The 18,977-nt window shown below is 39.9% G+C and overlaps 2 protein-coding genes across 2 annotated transcripts in view; one reads left to right on the forward strand and one right to left on the reverse strand.

Annotated features, from left to right (window-relative positions):
- LOC148729892 (uncharacterized) overlaps positions 1–18,977 on the reverse strand; it is a 116,661-nt gene that overhangs the window by 57,692 nt on the left and 39,992 nt on the right. The gene's annotated exons all lie outside the window — the stretch shown is intronic.
- LOC111332931 (E3 ubiquitin-protein ligase TRIM45) overlaps positions 15,327–18,977 on the forward strand; it is a 3,987-nt gene continuing 336 nt past the window's right edge. Inside the window, exon 1 of the mRNA XM_022938420.2 lies at positions 15,327–18,977. This exon is cut by the window's right edge and continues 336 nt beyond it. Coding sequence (XP_022794155.2) covers positions 16,102–18,345 — 2,244 coding nt within the window. The 5' untranslated portion in view covers positions 15,327–16,101 and the 3' untranslated portion in view covers positions 18,346–18,977.

Raw genomic sequence — 18,977 nt, forward strand, 5'->3', positions numbered from 1 at the left:
ACAATTGCATTTTCACACATGAGAGGTAAATCTGTCTTTCCATATTCAATTTCAAGGTGTTAATAATAGATGAGGAGAAAAATTTACCAGAGCAAACGAGCTAAGACCAAGTGCTGTGCAAACAAATGTAAAATTAAAAGCTTGTGATATTAGATGGAATGAAAGTATCAAATATTCCTCGAACATGGACAGGGTAATGTGATGCGAAAGGGTGCCAATCGAACGAATAAACTGTCTGCGTAACTTGGTGAAAAAGCTCGTCACAGGATCACACTGGGAGAGGAAAGAATTTTTCTGAAAATTGAAGTCAGTGGCAAATACGAACTCTAAATAAGTTCATAAAAAAATACTCTCGCGGAAAATTCACAGTCCTCGTCCTGAAAATAATTGAAGGGACTATTGGCTATCTACACAGAAGCAACGGGTTTTTTTCGTCGAGACAATTGAAAAATATATCAAGTTTTATAAACACATTTCATTCTCCTTTCTTTGCTAACATTTTGTAAATAAGCAAGTTGTCAAACTATTAACAAAACCAACATCGCGGTGGCTAAAAAATTTGAATTTTCTACACATTTTATTTGGGCATGCGACTATAGCAACAAAGCAGTTGGAAAATTAAATCAAGCAATGTATCTCTATGTTCTAAGGGAACAAAGAATTGGCTAGAAACAGTTGAGTTATCCAATTATAATGTTTGTTAATACTTCAGCTTTTTACCGTTCTGGATGATGGGTGAATCCGAATAAAATCTGGAAGAAATATTCTCATCGCCAAAACAAAATTTACACTTCAGAAATGCCGTAAGATTTGTTCAGAGCCCTATAATTCGTTATACATACAGTTGTGGACTATGAAAATAATGTTAAAAACGATAGATTGCCTTTGGTACTGCGGCTTTGTTTTACAATAGTAATGGGCTGTGCGGAAATTTAATTTCGATCAATTCAACTATCTCGAGGATTTGTAATAAAAAACATCCTTTCAAAAATAGACAATTAGTCCCGTTACTTTGAATTAATCACCGACAGACTCACTGTTAGTTGGACATTCTCTCTTATCCAAACTCCCCAGGTACCTGTTCCATATGGAACTTTAGCCAAAGAAATCCGTGAGTAACACTCATTCTTTCTTAGCAAATGTGTCTATCTGCCCGACAATATAAAATTCAATCCCATCTTTGAGATTCTTGATAAAATCAATAACACCTTATCACAGAAGACATTGAAAGTTTACTTTATTTTTCTAATTCTTCTTATCGAAGCGAAGCTTTAGCAATCGCCGATGTAAGCAGTATGCAAGGCACCTGTCACACATGAAACTGGTTACAGCTTAACGCAGCCTTCTATGTTTACCAACATAAGAACATTTATTAACGTTGCAAGAGAAAACTTGGGCAAGATTTCCGTGCAGCCCCATGCCTCATTGTGCTTACAGTTCTTGAATAAAGAAAACAATGGTGAACTTTGGTACTGCAGCTTTTTTTTACAATGAAGTGTTTATACGGAGATATTTCCAAAACAAGATTAAGAATATGGATTTTGACATATCGACTCAGCCCTTTTCTCGAGTGTAAGTGACAGCAACACAGATCTTCACAACAATAATATCATGAAAAAATTGTTCTACGAGACAAAAAGAGAAGCTGTCTGAGCAACTTAAAAACAGTTTAACAAAGATAGCGGTCAACAACAAAGGAACGACTGTTTAAAATATTTGACACCAAACAAATAAATTGTTAGCTTAACCTTATTTCAAGCATGTTCATCATTTTTATTTCTAGAGACAAAAAAACAATCCTTATAGAGGCTAATATCTATAGTTTCAGCCCTAATCTCACAGAATCATTTCATCTTTTGAATGTCACGTAAAAGGAATACTGCACGGTAAAACTAAAGGTAGATTGTAAAGTGTCTGTACGGATATTCGCCCATAGTTTTTTTCTTTAAAGTGCTACTGAAACGTAATTTTCATATCCGAAATTTTTGCAATATAATAGAGCTTGAACGTTATTTGCAAACGCTGTGTACTTTTTTTGGGCCAACGCATACCGGAAAAGTACATTTTTAAGAATTCGAAGTTGACCGGCTGAGATCAAAATTGGCGGCCATCTTGGCGTGGCCAAAACAGCCCTGTGACGTCACTGGTTGTGTACTTCTGTGAAAGAAGGGTAAAAGCATGGAGTGTGGCTCGCATGTTGGGAGGCCGAAAAAGAGGATTTCGGGAAAAATACAATCTTCGTCTTATTCATTGGCGGCCACATCGGCATCTTGGCTATTTGCGAGACGTTCGCCTGGATAGGGAGCAAAATTCCCGACTGATACCGAGAACGAATCTCTACCAGTCTATTTAGTTAATCGACAACTGACGAGATCCAAAAGATTAGGATCGAAACCGCGGTCTTGCCTGACCATCTAAAGAAAATTTCGAAAGAAATTATAACGGCAGATGGGCTACTAAACGCTCCGGGCCAAAGCAATGCCACTCAGAGAATGAAGAAAACATGGAAGCCTCGTACGACACCGCCACTGAAGATGATCTAATCGGCAAGTCTGAGGATAACGAACAAATTCCTCTGTACCAAATGCCTGGCAGAACATGCCCAGAATCCCTACAATATAGGGCGTGGGCCAAAATAAGAGCAGACGAGGATTTAAAAAATGAGATAAAGCAAATCCGTAACAACGCGGAGAAAGAAACAGTAAAGGCGCTCATGTGCTTCTATGAACGTGAAATCGTTCGTTTTAATACCGAAATAAAGAAAAGAAAACGAGCCAAATCGGCTGGAACACTGAACACTAAGAACTGTAGCACGATCGAATCAGCGCGCGTGGCGCAAGCTGAAAGCAATCCAGACAACTTAACGATCGAGACAGTAAAAAAAATAGCTGTACATCTACAAAGGCGAACGATTCGAAAAAGACGCAATCCCTGATGTGCGTACTCAGTGCCACACATAAAGCAAATTCTCATGAAAAACTGGCATTTAATAGAAACACAACCACTACTGAGCGAACTATACAAAAATCCGCCGCTCGTATCTTACAAAAGAGGGCGGTCGCTCAAAGACATACTCGTGAGGGCTAAACTTTGAATTGACACTGCTCACCCGCATATCCCCATTACACATGACAAAACACCTTTACATACCGGTATCTGAAGGTAGAAAGCCTTGGAAACCGAAGTTAACTTCGTTGACCATCGGAGAAAAAGTCATTCAATTTTTTTTCTACTTTTTGGAATCACTTTAAAACGCCAAACACAACATCTGATACACCCAAGAAGTTTGAAATTAATATCTATTTTCTCAGTTTCTGACGACCTTTTTGCAATTAGGTGTATACCTTATTAAATTTCTCCGCAGTAACAGACGAAGTAACTTAAAGGCCCAGAGCTGTTGAGTTTTTGTCTAACACCATTTCTCAAGATGCCTAGTTCAGTAACAAAGGAGTTTACGCGAAAAAAAATAAAAGAAATTGAAATGGAAGATAAAGTAATACATTCATTGTTGAAAACCAAGAGAAGAATCGTATTTCGACCAAATAGGTTTGTCAAGGCGAGACTTGAAATCTCTCATGAAAAGAGTGCTTTGGAACAGTAGAGGTCTTTCCAAGGTGTATTATTCTTAATACATTGCTCATTGACTTTATAAACTTCATTTCAGGTACGCATGCATCCCTCAAACGACACGCATGCAATTAAAATAAAAGCAGCTTAAAATAGCTTTTGTCTGGTGATTTTTTCCATATGCCTCCCTGGTTTTCATCTTATGTGAATTGTTCTGTGTATATACATTCCTCAACTGGCAAATCAAAGATTTAATGTAACGGGATAATAGAGTTCCAGGGCAATATCTCTACGGCAGACGTGTCATCCACAAACTTGACTCTCAGATGCCAATCAGCAAAAAGTTTGTTTGTCATTATTATGAAAAGTATCACTCCTAGGTTATTTAGCTCCCTGAGGCACACCTCCCTTGATGAATTTCCCATCTGATAGTAATGTACCTATTCTTACAGCCTGTTTTCTGTCTGTTAGGAATGTCGCAATGCAACTGATGAGCGCGGGATCAACCACTAGTTTTCGCAACTCAGCCATTTAAGATGTTATGGCCTATTAGATCAAAGCCTTTTGAGAAGCCAGCGAAGAAGACCAGGGCTCCTAGATCAGCACAATCTACTGCCTCGTAAATGGCTTGTAATATAAATAGAAGAGCATCTGTTGTCGAGTGGCCTCTACGTGCAAACTGTCGCGGGCCGATTTTTCCATGTAACTGTACGTGAATCCCACCACGACTTTTGCCACTGTACACGTGAGCGATGTCAGGTGGAGATCGCTCTTTATTTCTCTTGGTGGGTTTACCTTTGGGATTGGGGTGACGATGGAAGATTTTAGAAGAGATGGAATGTATCCCACCTTGAGAGACTGGTTAAAGATGTTTCGATTGACGGAAGCTTGTTCGTGTGCAAAGTCCTTAAGCAGTTTATTTGGGATGTTGTCGGGTTCTACAGCTTTTGCAACAGTAAGCGACGACAGGGATCGGAACACTTCCTCATTATAGACGAAAAGTTCCTTTGGTACCAGGCTTGGGGGAGAATCAAGGGTCAAGGGTGTAAAATGGTCTGCAAGACTTACAAAAAAGTCATTTATCTTATTTGCAAGTAATTTTGTATTTATGGTATCCCCAAGAGACTGGCGGTACCACTCCTGCTGGATGTCTTGGCCTGAGAGTGACTTTATTTGCCTCCACCACTTACTGGAATTAGAGGATTCTATTTGAGCAACTTTATCATGATAGTAATGATTTTTAGCTTCTTTGACCTCGCCCTGGACTTTGTTCCTCCAAAATTTGTAACTCACAGAGTCCTTTCCATGTCTGAGAAATGTAGATTGTCTTTTGCGAATCCAAGATTTCAGTTTTTTAGAGATCGAGGGACAGTCAGTTGGGTGTTTCTTAACCGTTTTTCTTGGAAGGAAAGAATCAATAGCAGAAGTAACTTCCATCATCAAAAGCCTGTACTTCTCTTGACAAGACTCAGTATTAAGAACCGAGTACCAGTCCTTCTCGGTCATCCAGCGCCCGAGCGCACGCCATGCACTGTCGCACAATTCGCGTGACTGTATTTTCCTGATGACCGATTTGTGTTCGGATGATATCATTGGTCTGGTCAAGATGGTATAGTGATCAGATGATGCGACTTTGGGCAATTGCGATAAACTGAACAACTTTGGTCTATTTGTAAAAAAACCAGTCCAGCGTGCCTGAGCCTCTAGTTTTGAAAGTCACTAGCTGCTTGCGGAGATGGTTGGCTTTCATTTTGACTTTAATCCTCTTGTGTAATGATTAAAGTCGCCACTAATTATAATCAGGGCATTTGGCTGGTCAGATGATAGCATGTCAAGATTTCTCTGAATATGTTGCTACAAAATCACTTTCTCAGGTTCATGGTTACTTGCTGAGTGTCATATTATGCGACCTAATCGATATCCAAATTGATTCGACTTCATCTTGATTACAAGATTCTAGGCGTTTACATGGCACTTGGTGATCTAAATAAATACACACTCCTTCTCCTGAGATAGAATAAATATATGAAAATCATATATTGAACTGCGGTATTTGATACGTATGATGCACGATCCTCGCAGTAGATAGCGCTATTTAAGCAATAGCGAAATTCAGACCTGAAAAAAATCAGGCCTGTACGGGACTCGAACCACTGACCTCTGCGATACTAGTGCAGCGCTCTAACCAATTGAGCTAACAAGCCAACTGAGAGCAGGCCGTTAAGTTGATTCGTAATGAACCCGTGAAAGTGATAAATGAGATAGAATAAATATTATGAAAATCATATATTGAACTGCGGTATTTGATACGTATGATGCACGATCCTCGCAGTAGATAGCGCTATTTAAGCAATAGCTTAAATAGCGCTATCTACTGCGAGGATCGTGCATCATACGTACTCCTTCTCCTGTAGTAATTCAATCCTCAGATTGTAACCAGGGATAGCGACACAAGAACCTGGCACATTGGGCGACAGCCAAGTTTCAGTAATGCAAATAGCGCGTACAGAATTGAGCTCGGCGATATGTTGAATCTCATCCACCTTATTTGTTAATGCTCTCACATCTGTTGACAGGATAACAGGTATATCATAAGATTTCTGATGTTTGACCTTCGTTAAGACGCTATAATTCACCGCTCTCGCTGGCTTATCAAATTCGCGGATGGCTATAGTGCTTGTTCGGGGTTGTTTACCAAGTTCGCTACAAGTTATCCTACTAGGGATTGGTTTTTGACTGGCATTAGGTTTCTCTCCTCGGGAAAGCCGAGTGCTATGGTATCTTAAAAGTCTGTTTGCCTTAAGGTTCACAAGACAAGTCCTGAATACCTGGTCAGGATACTTTTGGAAACGAAGAGCAAATAATTCCAGACGGCTGTAAACCTTACAAGCAGCAAATGATGGCAAAACGAGGGCTGTCCTCGCTGTTGGGTCTCTGTGGCTGTAAATTTACCAAGTTGCTGGAGTCAGTCCGAGGCTTTGGAGGCCCTGGGTTGGCATGAACATCCAAACACTTGGTAAGATCTTTAAGTGGAAGAAAGACGCAAATAGAGCCACGCTTTCTCCATTCTACAACTGGTCTCTTCGGGGCTTTCGATGGGTGTTTGTTCAACCGAGTTTGATCAGCGCGCTCAGCACGGACTGTCACATGAAATAAATGGCTATTTCTCGAGTTTAAACCCTCATTTCTCGATTTGACGCGCACCGAAGGCAAAACTATCGATGGAAGTATTAGAAAGTAGAGTAAAATTATAGAACTATAGAGCTTGGCGATCATGTTTGCACGCATACATAATTGAAAAAAAATTAGTAAAAATAAGGAATTATCAATCCTTTTAAGATTATAGTGTAATAAGTTTTTAGAACAGCAGTGATGAATTCTAAGCTTCTGCGTGATACGATATTAAAATGACGGACGAGAAAAGAATGACTTATTAGCTGAGACTTCACAATCTCAATAGTTCTTGTACCAGAGAAAGTACTATTATAGATGTTTATGAGCTCTCAGAAAACGAATACGGGCCTTTTCTAGCAAACCTCCATGATATATGTTTATGTTAGCTTCCGACGGCCATACTTGTGCCCCCCAGAGGGACACAAAAATATGGCGTCTCCTTACAAACCCTTATACATTTGGATAATAAAACATGGTTTTTAAAATTTCTTCTACACATCTTCTACACGAAACATCGCACCGACCTGAATCTTCGCAAGACTGTTTAGATACTCAACTTCTTTTATGTCTTTGATTCTTGAATTGATTTGTTGCATGGTTTTGATGATGGTGTGACAATGAAAATCAGCAATGGGGCACGCGGCGCTTGCCTCAAAACGGCGCTTACTCATTAAAAAACTGGACACGACAAAGGAATATGTTTTTAAAATTTTGTGCGATACATTTTTTATCCGGCAAGAACCTTACTCTAACAGAGGCAATGTTTTTGAAATGGCATTGCCTAAGTGTAACCGAACCCCCTCGTCCCCCCCCCCCCTCCCCCAACTACAAGAAGAAGCCGAAGGTAGGGAGGCTGCCATTACATGTGGGCTAGGTAAAGCGGGGTCAAGGTAAACTTCCACGATTCTCAGAAAGCATATCAAACTCACGGGGTACAAATAGTCTCTTACTGAATTTCGTGACCACGCCCACTTCATCGGCCCATTCAAATCGAGTGCGATTTTTGGATGTTATATCATCTTGCCCACTCTCTGTATAAAAAGTTAACAATGTACCACCGAAATATTGAACTACTATATATTGGCTTTCCATTCCGTGTATTTTCGTACTACAAAGTAAAGTTTTTCCCTCGTCATTTTCACCTTTTCCCGAGCGGGTCCGTCAAAATTAAGAAGGCGTTCGTGGTCAAAACAAGACCGAGCAAGGAGTCTTGAGCGATTTCTCTCTTACGCAAGCGCAAATTGAAAATGTACCACCAAAATAAAACAAAAAAAAAATTTCCTTTGTTTTGATATGTAAATTGTCGAACAAGGAGCAGATTGAACCTCGTCAAATGGCTAGTCAAAACAGCCACACCATCCTCCTTTTGCTCCTTTCCTGTTTTATAAGCGTGAAAGCAGTGGGAGAAGAATCGGGTAGCTCGGAAGCGCTTCGGGTATTAATTTACCATCGTTTACTTACGAGATAAACAAGTCAGATTTGTAAAGTTATTTTCCGAAAGAGTCGGAATAAATTCATTTTTTCAGGTTAGATTGCTGTTTTTACCCTAAACGTCGTCCAATAAATTTTTGTTCCAGCCTACTAATCTATACAATTTCGAAGGAAAATATTCAGATGCTTCACCGTCCCCGAAGGGTCTCCACTTATCGAAGCGTGTACCGTAGCCAATGTAGTGAATTTTCAGTCTCTTGTTGGGTTTGTCAACCTCCGTGACTTCAACATCATACAATTTTGTATCTTTTCTCTGTGAAATGACCTTTTTAACGCGGGTGTATGCTGAGTATTCGTTGCAGAATCGCTTTGGTTCTCTTATCTCTCTCTTTGGCTTGTCCGCCATTTTGAAAATTTGCTCAGGAGGGCATCTGGGTTAGCGGCCGCGCCAGGCTGGAACCGACAAAAACAAATGTCCATCGCAGTGGGGAAACAGTTTGATATGTTGCATGTTGAATACGCCTTTTGGTGTCACTTAATTATAATTGGTCAATATTTATAGCATTTCAGTCGCAAGACAATACTTCTTTATTAGGCGTGTTTGGTACGTGAAGCAAAAGCCCTGCTTTTCAAGCTGCTAATCATGGATATCAAAACCTTGCTTGACAATCTTCATGAAGAAGTTCCTGTCCGGTGTGCATGACCACATTTACTGAACCAAAGTAACTGCCATGTTTGCACAGCTTCTGCCTTCACTGTTTAGCAGGAATTCAAAGAAACAGCGGCCGCCATGATGTCATAACGTGTCCTGAGTGTCGTAAGGAGAATCCAGTCCCTAAAGGAAATCTTAAAGATTTACCCACCAATTTCCGCATCAACAACCTACTAGATGTGTTGGCCATAAGGGACTGTAGCTCTACTGGAGTCAAATGTGGAAACTGCGACAAAAGAAGAGTGCAAAGTTTCTACTGTTTCCAGTGCTGCGCATTCTGGTGTGACGAGTGTATCACTCTGCATAACTTACTCCTAACAAACAGAGAACACCGCGTTCTTGCACTGAAAGATTTTGAAGATCAAGACAGCGAGGGTGTATTAAAGCGGCCAGCAATTTCTTCACTACAAGGCCACCAAAAGAAAGAGCTAGAGTGCTAGTTCTTCTATGTGAAATGTGGAGTAGCCATTTGTTCTTCATGCGTTGTAACCGCTCACGATGGAAATTTTAATGTACTATTGAATGAAGCGGCTGACGCAAAGAAATTGCAAGTCATGTCTACGATTGAATCTAAGAAAGAAAAAGTGCAAATAATGAGAAAAAAATCGCTAAACTCGGCGAGAGCTGTGATATCATTAAAGGAAAAGTCGCCAAAGTAAAAAGAAGCGCAGAACAGTTTTCAAAAGGCATGATCGCTGCTATTGAAGCCAAGAAACAGGAAATCTTTAATGAAGCGGATCATGAGGCACAACAGTCCCTGGAACGTTGGCTAATACATAGGATTGAGATGGAACAGAAAGTCGAAATGATGGAAACAGCTCTCAGAAAAGCAGAAACGTTTCTAAAACGAAGCAACACCGCAGAGCTTGCAAAGATAGATATAACAATGAACACTATGATCCAGAAAGAAGCCGATGATGAGTGTAAAGAACTAGACGGTGACCGTGAAGGTCTGCGTCAATCTATCTTCGAGGAAAACGAAGCCTTAAGGGAAAAAGCAATATGTGAAGGGATCGGCCATGTCGTTACCTTTCAAGCGAACGAGACCAAAGCACATCAGTCAACTGCTGAAGGAAAAGGACTCACTGAATCGATTGTTGGAATTGAAACGAACTTTGTTTTAACAACAAAAAATGCCATAGGACAACGATGTCGCGAGAAGCGTGACCGAGTAACTGGAAATAGAAAATCAGCAGTTTCATGACTGTGTAACAGAAGTGCGAGTACAAGATAACAACGATGGAAGATACAAAGTCAGCAATTTTGCCAAAGAAACCGGAAGATGCAAGGCCGTAGTCATAGTGAACGAGGAAGAAATTCCAGGTAGTCTTTTCTTGGTTTAAGTATTACCCAGACAATTCAGACCCGTGTCCTCTTTTAGCCCATCTCCTGGAACGTTAAGCAGTCCCTGGGGAGTGGCAGTGAATGAACATAATGAAATTGCGGTGACTGAGACAGATAACCACAGGGTTCAGGTATTCATTAGTGATGGAACTTACTTAAGATCCTTTGGTCGCAAAGGCGATAAACAGGGAGAGTTCAACTGGCCTTCTGGGATAGCATTTGATCAAAACAGTAACATTATAGTGGTGGACAGTTTTAACCACCGTATTCAATTGTTCAGTGAGCAGGGTGAGTACCTGAGCCAGTTTGGTGGTAAAGGAAATCTTGATCACCAGATGTTTTTTCCTCATGGTGTATCTGTAGAGAAAGACGGAAATATAGTTGTTGCTGATTCAGGTAACAAATTTATCAAGATATTTTCTCCTAATGGCCATTATCTAAGTAAATTCGGGGGTGAGGGTTCTTTAACCTCTCCCTTTCACTGCATACAATATGAAAAATATCACACAGTGTCAGACAGAGGTGAACATTGTATCAAAGTGTTTGATAGAAACGGTAACTTTTTGTACAAATTTGGAAAGAAGGGGAAGAGGAATGGGGGGTTCAATTTTCCTGATTGTTTGTCAGTTAACAAGGTAGGACACCTGATGGTCTGTGATACAGGTAATCACCGAGTTCAGGTATTTGATCTTAGTGGAGAGCTAATAACAATATTTGGATCAAAAGGAGGGATGATAGGAGAATTTAATTTTCCTGCCTCTATTGCAGTGCTCAGCGATTGTCGAATACTTGTGTCTGACTTTAGTAACCATCGCATTCAGATATTTGAATGGACTAACATCAGGATGCCTTAATTTAATAGATTTCAATAAATTTTTATGCAACTTTTAAACATGGAACTGGTTTTGACAAGTAATGGATATTCTCGGTAAGAATCTTCTGAATGGTCAGTGAAACTACAAAACAACCAATCACATCGCAAATTTCAGAGATTGCGCATTACACTAAGTGTGCACGTGTGATCTGTCAGTCAGCCTGGTCACTAAGCTCTTTTAGGTCAATAATTGCAGAAGTCTTAAAACTTTTGTTTGATATCAAGTCTAATACGATAACAAGAAAACAAAATTCAGTTCTGCCAGATCATTAATTATATTTAGAAGTATAGCTTTAAGTAATGTTACATCTAAGATAAAGCAATTGTGCAGCCATAGTTTTTTTCTGAAATTATTTCCAACGTGACCATGCTGAGCAAGGAACGTATTCCTGAATTAAACCAGCAGAGTGAATGAACTGTTTTTTGGCATTTAATTTAGTAAAATTTTGTCATTGCATATATAACTATGCAATATAAAATTGTAAATATTCAAAATGTAAAAATATGTCAATAAAATAGTTGTTTTTAAACTTTGCAGTATAGTAGGCGGTTGATAAAAACAAAGAAGAGTGATTCGAAACTTTCTGACTGATTTACGAGCAGTTTACTAGGGGAAGGTTGTACACCCACCCGCTAGAATATTAATTCTCAATGAATAGCTTTATTTACAGGCCAGAAGTAGTGTTTCAACTCTGAGAGATCCAAGCCAACCGGAAGTTCTTTCAGCGCACCCTTGAAAGTTTGTAACGCAACACGCTAATGCTAAACCTCAAAAAGTGATTGATAGCCTACGAGGCTGGCAAGTTAATATGCACTTTAAAGCGCTAAGCAGATGAGCTGTGGGGTTTGAAACTTTGAAACCCGAGCTGTGCAGCTCGAATTGGCGGCTTCGCCATCTTTATTTTCATTGAGGGTCACGAACAACTACGAACTAGACCCGTTAACGTAACCGAATGATAGCAGATAGAGGACAGAAGGATTTACAGTGATGCTCAAATTTTTCGGAATTTGTGGTATCAATTCCCACACTCTAATACTGCGGTGATTTTAAACCTACGGAGTGCGTGGTTTGTTTTGTCATGAAAGCTCCATTGTACAGCTTTATGTAATTAGTCGTGTCGTTGTGAGTTCCTTTCTGATGAGCCTTAACGCAATACTACTGACCTTCGCCATTATTCCGAAGAAAACCCCCGCCCAGTTAGCCCAATGGATAGTGCACTAGACTGTTGTGCGGGAGGTCAAGGGTTCGAGCCCCGGCCGGACCAACACTCAAGGTCTTAAAATAATTGAGAAAAATTTGCTTCCTTTCTATAAAATCAAGAATGGTTAGATATTCTAGTCTTCTCGGATAGGGACGAATAAATGGAGGTCCCCTCTCCTGCAGGGTTGAGGGCAGGAGATGTTAATTTCCCACACACGAGATTACTGTGTGATGGATGTCCTCCCCTGGGGTGGGGTAGGATGGGCGGGTTTACTGGGCCTGCTGTAACCGGCGCAAGCTGTTGCGGTGTCCCTGCCTGTCGGCGAATCTAATAAATTAAAAATTTAACCAATGTTATAATTTTGACGATCTGTTATTTGTACGCCTATTTATTACACCGCAAATCCCCAAGCAAGCTAGAGTCGACGCTTCAATAGCGTCTAATGATATATTTCAGCTATGAATAGAAGACTAGCACAGTTTTTAGAGCAGTGTGGAATTAAATAATAATGGTAATAATAATGCTAAAAACCTAAAAAACACTATCTCAATTTAATTTAAAGGGAGAAACATTGTCCGCGCGGGAGCATGAGGTGAGATGTAGTGTGGCAAAAGAGCTCTGAGCGGGGTGGGGAAGGGACTTGCCTTCGCGTCACTTCCGCTCGGCTATAGAAGATTACTTCGCACGTTTTACTATTTCGGATGTTTCCTAAGATGACTGTAGCTTTGACTTCTACTTAACTACAAATTTTCAAAGCAAAGCTGTATAAGCTATTGATAATGGTAACCTAACAAATCAGAGAGGTGATGGATTTGCACCAGACATATGGTTGGCATCTATAGGACCTAAAGTAAGATGCTGTCTTTCTTTAAGAAAAAGAAAACAGCAGTTATGTGAGCTTCAGAATTCAGAAATCTGCGTCAATAGCAATGGAGACCATCTGTATTTCATCCTTTCTTCGAAAAACTCTATGAATTAATATTAAAGCTTTTGTTCGTCTAATACTCTAAGAAACATAATCTCGAGTCTCCTTCCCAGATCCCGGCCAGTCTTGAAGATATCACCCAACACACCCCTTAATAGAAGCTTCTTTAAAGTGGGGGTGGGGGTGGGGGTGGGGGGGGGGGGGGAGACATTGCGTGACATCCCAAAGAATGGCAGTAAACATTACTTCCTAACTAGGTTTTGATTATTGTACCAAGTGATTTATTCTTAAAACTATGTGAGTCCTATTTTAAAATTATTAAAGATATGAAGCTACCTTGGGCGTGGTTGTAAGGGAGCAGTTATCATTTATCACCGGGGGGAGGGTGAGAAGGATTTTTTAAAGGGGTAGCACGACGTGTTCAAGGAAAGCCGGGAGGGGGGAATTAGTCGTTGACAACAGACAGGGTTCGTACAATTTTTCAGGCCAAAGATTCAAGGACTTTCCAGGAACCTATTTAGAAATTTCAAGGAATTTTTGTAATGACAATTTTACCTCAAAAACAAGAAAAATGTTTCTGTTAACATCTCTGTTTTGGGTTTACCGATGGTGCAAAGCAAAAGCAGATAGTTTTCGATGTTTTTCAATAAAAAATCAAGAACTTTCAAGGACCCAAAACGAAATTCAAGTACTTTTAAGGCCTTGAAATCGGCCTCCTGAAATTCAAGGGTTTGCAAGGGTTTTCAAGACGCGTACGAACCCTAAACAGAGTATAAAGGGAAGGGGACTATAGATAATTGACTGCCAATGAAGGGGTGATCATAAGAACATTGCAGAGCCTTATGGGGAAATGGGTTAAATTCTATCGCGACGCAACCAAAATCCTCCGAGGATCCCCCCCCCCTCCCCCGAGATAAATAATGACCAGTCCCTTATGTGAAACGCGTCCATGCCCTAAACTTCGTCTCCCTTATAACTTCAAGTCCCGAAAGCTCACGTAGTTCGCGGTTACTGATTGCTCATTCGGAGGGCAGCTCTACGAAATACTGCAGCCGCAGCTGCACTTCTGGGGGAAGTCTGGAGCATACACTTTGTGATCATGACCGTAGACCCAGAAGCTACTGGATTGCTCCTTCCACTGGATACTACATAATGAGCTTTAAATGTCTGAGGTCAGGCTAAACTTAACAATTCTCAGCAATCTTGCATGTTAAATATGTCTTCAGGCATCTCATGTAATTGGTCAAAATTAATAGCATCTCAACCATAAGACTGTTAAGTTGTTTCACAGATATTTGGCGTCACGATCGTTTCTAATTATACCGGGATTATCGATTGTTCTATTTGTCCGTGAGTTTTTTTGCTCTGTATTCTAAAAGGAAAGTCCGCTTTACACAAAACGAAAGTGACAAAACGGAAGAAGAAACAGATGACATCCATGACAAGCAGTTTTATGATGCTTAACATAACAGTTCCGTTTTCCTCTTGCTCTGATGTACGAAATCACAAACATGCGTGAAGGGATTGGTAACCAAAAATTAAAAAACCCACAAAAGAGCTCTCTAGAGATAGGAAAAAATCCATCGATAAGGACCACCATGGTCTTCTCACCAGTGAATAAAGAGTCAAGTCCCTGTCTCATTATCTCTTGAGAAAAGAATATTTTGACAATTAAATTGGCTGGAACAGCGGAGCTGAAAAGTGGAGGAAGTGAAGAACAGAATGATCAGAGTAGAAGAAACAAAAAAAGGTAGCCTGAGATAGGAAGATTTCGGTTTCCATTCAAAACTATTTCGAGCGAAACTTAGCCAATATATTCATTTTCGGCGCGATCAGTTGTTTTGCGCCTGTTGATCAAAGAATAAATCCTCAACCAGGTTAGAGTTAACGCTTCTGTAAATAGCGTCGAGTAATAATTTGAAAGTCTATGAATGAAATACTTGCGCTGTGTGGAATTATAAAACAATAGTAAAACAGTGATAAAAGACAATACCTAAATTTAAATCAAATGGAGATACATGTACCGCGCGGGGGCATGGAGGCAAGAGTTAGTAAAGCAAAAAGGCACTGAGAAGGGTGGGGAGAGAATATGCTTGCGTGTGACTTTCACTCGGCATAAGAACAACTAGTTCACATGTTTAGCTGTTGCGTGTGTTGCCCAAGATAAAACAAACCATCTCCACTTATCTACAACAAACTTTTAAGATTAAGCTGCATAAGCCACTGATTATGTTAACCTATCAAAATAAAGGTCATACAGAGTCTATTCTTTTTTAAAGTCACGCTCTTCCCAAACACTTTCAATTAAGCATCGCGATTGGCCGAGACCATACTGAAGCCACTCCTCCACTGCAACCTGTCCGCCATCTGATTGAAAACAAGTCTGTCTGCAGCTGCACAATGAGCATCAAAATGATCAAGGTCGCGGTAACTTACACGATTGTCAATTACCACATGTATTTCATCAGGCGCTCCCCCTACAAAACCGTCGGCTACGAAGACTAGTTAGTATTTTCAATGAAAAATGGCCTATTTATTTGAAAACTTTAGAGTTAGCACTACGATAGCGTCTAGTTTTTCTGAAAATCACGCTCTTATTTAACACCTTCGTCATTGGTCGTGGCCATTCTGGAGACTCACTGAGGGTCAGCCAATCTTCCTAAAACCTGTCCACCATCTGAGAACGTGTTTGTCTACCGAGGTCAAACCGTATAAAATTAGAAGTATTCTCAGAAATCTTGCATGTCAAATACGCCTTTAGGTATCGCATCTGATTCGTTAATATTTATAGCATTTCATTCGCAAGACAACAACTATTTTATTAGAGGTGTTTAATACGTGCAGCAAATTCCTTCCTTTCAAACTGCTAAACATGGATATCAAAACCTTACTTGACAATCTTCATGAGGAAGTTTCCTGTCCCGTGTGCATGACCACATTTACTAAACCAAAGCAGCTGCCATGTTTACACAGCTTCTGCCTTCACTGTTTAGAAGGAATTCAAAGAAACAGTGGCCGCTATGATGTCATAACGTGTCCTGAGTGTCGCAAGGAGAGTCAAGTCCCTGGAGGAAACCTAAGAGATCTGCCCACTAACTTTCGCATCAACAGCTTACTAGATGTGTTGGCCATAAAGCAGTGCAGTTCTACTGGAGTCAAATGCGGAAACTGCGACAAAAGAGGAGTGCACAGTTTCTACTGTTTTCAGTGCTGTACATTCTGGTGTGAAGAGTGTATCACTGTGCATAACTTACTCAAAGCAAATAAAGATCACCGAGCTCTTGCACTGAAAGATTTTGAAGATCAAGACATCGAGGATGTCTTGAAGCGACCAGCATTTTGTTCACGACAAGGCCACGAAAAGAAAAAGTTGAAATTCTTCTGTGTCAAATGTGAAGAAACTGTTTGTTCTTCATGCGTTGTAACCACTCACGATGGACATGTTAAAGTACTATTAGAAGAAGTGGCCAATGAAAAGAAATCGCTAGTCATGTCCACGATTGAATCCAACAAAGCAAAAGCACAAAGGATGAGAAACAAAATCTTGAAACTTGACGAGAGTTCTCATAACATCGAAGCAAACGTTGCCAAAGTAAAAAGAAGCGCGCAACAGTTTGCAGATAGCATGTTCGCAGTTATTGAAGCCAAGAAACTGGAAATCTTTAATGAAGCGGATTATGAGGCGCAACAATCCCTGGAATGTTTGCGAATACAAAGGATCGAAATGGAACAGAAAGTCAAAATGATCGAAACAGCAGTCACAAAATTTGAAACGCTTTTAAAGCGTAGCACCAGCGCAGAGCTTGCGGAGTTAGATAAGGCAATAAACACAATCATCCCGGAAGAGGTCGATGATGAGCGCGAACAACTAGACTGTGACCTCGAAGGTCTGCGTCAATTAATCTTTGAGGAAAACGAAGCCTTAAAGGAAAAAACAATACATGAAGGAATTGGCCGTGTATTAAGCTCTGAGTCCAAAGCGGATCAGTCGACTGCTAAAGGAAAAGGACTCACTGAAGCGGTTATTGGAATTCAAGCGAACTTTGTTTTAACAACAAAAAATGCCAAAGGACAACAATGTTACGAAAAGGGTGACCGAGTAACTGCGGAAATAAAAAATCAGGAAGGCCATGACTGTGCAACAGAAGTGCGAGTGAAAGATAACCACGATGGTAGCTACAAAGTCAGTTATTTTGTCAAAGAAACCGGAAGGTGCCAGGCAGTAGTCAAAGTGAATGAGGAAGAAGTTCGAGGCAGTCCTTTCTCGGTTAAAGTTTCACCAAGACAATTCAGACCCGTGTTATCTTTTGGACAACAAGGCTCGTCTCCTGGAATGTTAAGCAATCCCTGGGGAGTTGCAGTGAATGAACGTGATGAAATTGCAGTGATTGAGAAGGGGAGCGCCAGGGTTCAGGTATTCAGTAGTGATGGAACTTACTTAAGATCTTTTGGTAGCTATGGTGATAAACAGGGAGAGTTCAACTTTCCTACTGGGATAGCTTTTGATAAAAACAATAACATTATAGTGGTGGACTGTCATAACCACCGTGTTCAGTTGTTCAGTGAGCAGGGTGAGTACCTGAGCCAGTTTGGTGGTTATGGAAATCTTGATCACCAGCTGTCTTATCCTTATGGCTTATCTGTAGAGAACGATGGAAATATAATTATTGCTGATTCAAACAACAAATTGATCAAGATCTTTTCTCCTAAAGGCCATTATTTAAATAAATTCGGGGGTGAGGGTTCTTTAACCGATCCCGTTCACTGTATACAGTATGAAAAATATCTCATAGTGTCAGACAACAATGAATATTGTATCAAAGTGTTTGATAGGAATGGTAATTTTTTGTACAGATTTGGAAAGAAGGGGGAGGGGGATGGGGAGTTCAATAACCCTCGTTGTTTAACAGTTAACAAGGCAGGACACCTGATGGTCTGTGATATATTTAATAACAGAATTCAGGTATTTGATCTTAGTGGAAAGTTTATAACAAAATTTGGATCAGAAGGAAACAAAAAAGGAGAATTTGATCTTCCTATCTCTGCTGCAATGCTCAGCGATGGTCGAATACTTGTGTCTGACATTTTTAACCATCGCATTCAGATATTCGAATAGACTAACATCAGTAAGCCTTAAAAGATTTGAATTAATTTTATGCAACTTTTGAACATGAAACTACTCTGGACAAGTGGTGTATGTTCTCAGTAAGAATATTCTGAATGGTCTGTTGAACTACAAAACAACCAATCACATCACAAATTTCTGAGATTGCGCATTAAAACCCTTTAACTCCCAAGATCTGATTGGTCAATTCTCCCCTCTGGCTGCTACACATTTCTTTGTGAATTAGTTACGAGAATTTGGAGTTAGATCAAAATAAGAACTTCTACTTGATAAGTCTTAGTATTCTCATTACCTGTTTGCTGGATAATGTATAGATATCATAGGAAGAAGTTACAGGTTAATCACTTCTGGGAGTTAAAGAGTTACACTAAATGTGATCTGTCAGTCAGCCAAGTCAATAAGCTCTTTTAGGTCAATAATTACACAAGTTTTTAAACTTTTGTTTCATAGCAAGTCTAACACGAAAACAAGAATGCAAAATTCAGTTGTACCAGATCATTAATTATGTTTAGAGGTACAGCTTCAAGTAATGTTACATCTAAGATAAAATAAATACTTTAAATTATGGTTAAAACTTTAGATATACGCCGTTTTAGATCTGTGACAATTGTATTTCTTATTTA

This window comes from Stylophora pistillata, chromosome 5 (genome assembly GCF_964205215.1).
Source record: "Stylophora pistillata chromosome 5, jaStyPist1.2, whole genome shotgun sequence".
Classification (NCBI taxonomy): domain Eukaryota; kingdom Metazoa; phylum Cnidaria; class Anthozoa; order Scleractinia; family Pocilloporidae; genus Stylophora; species Stylophora pistillata.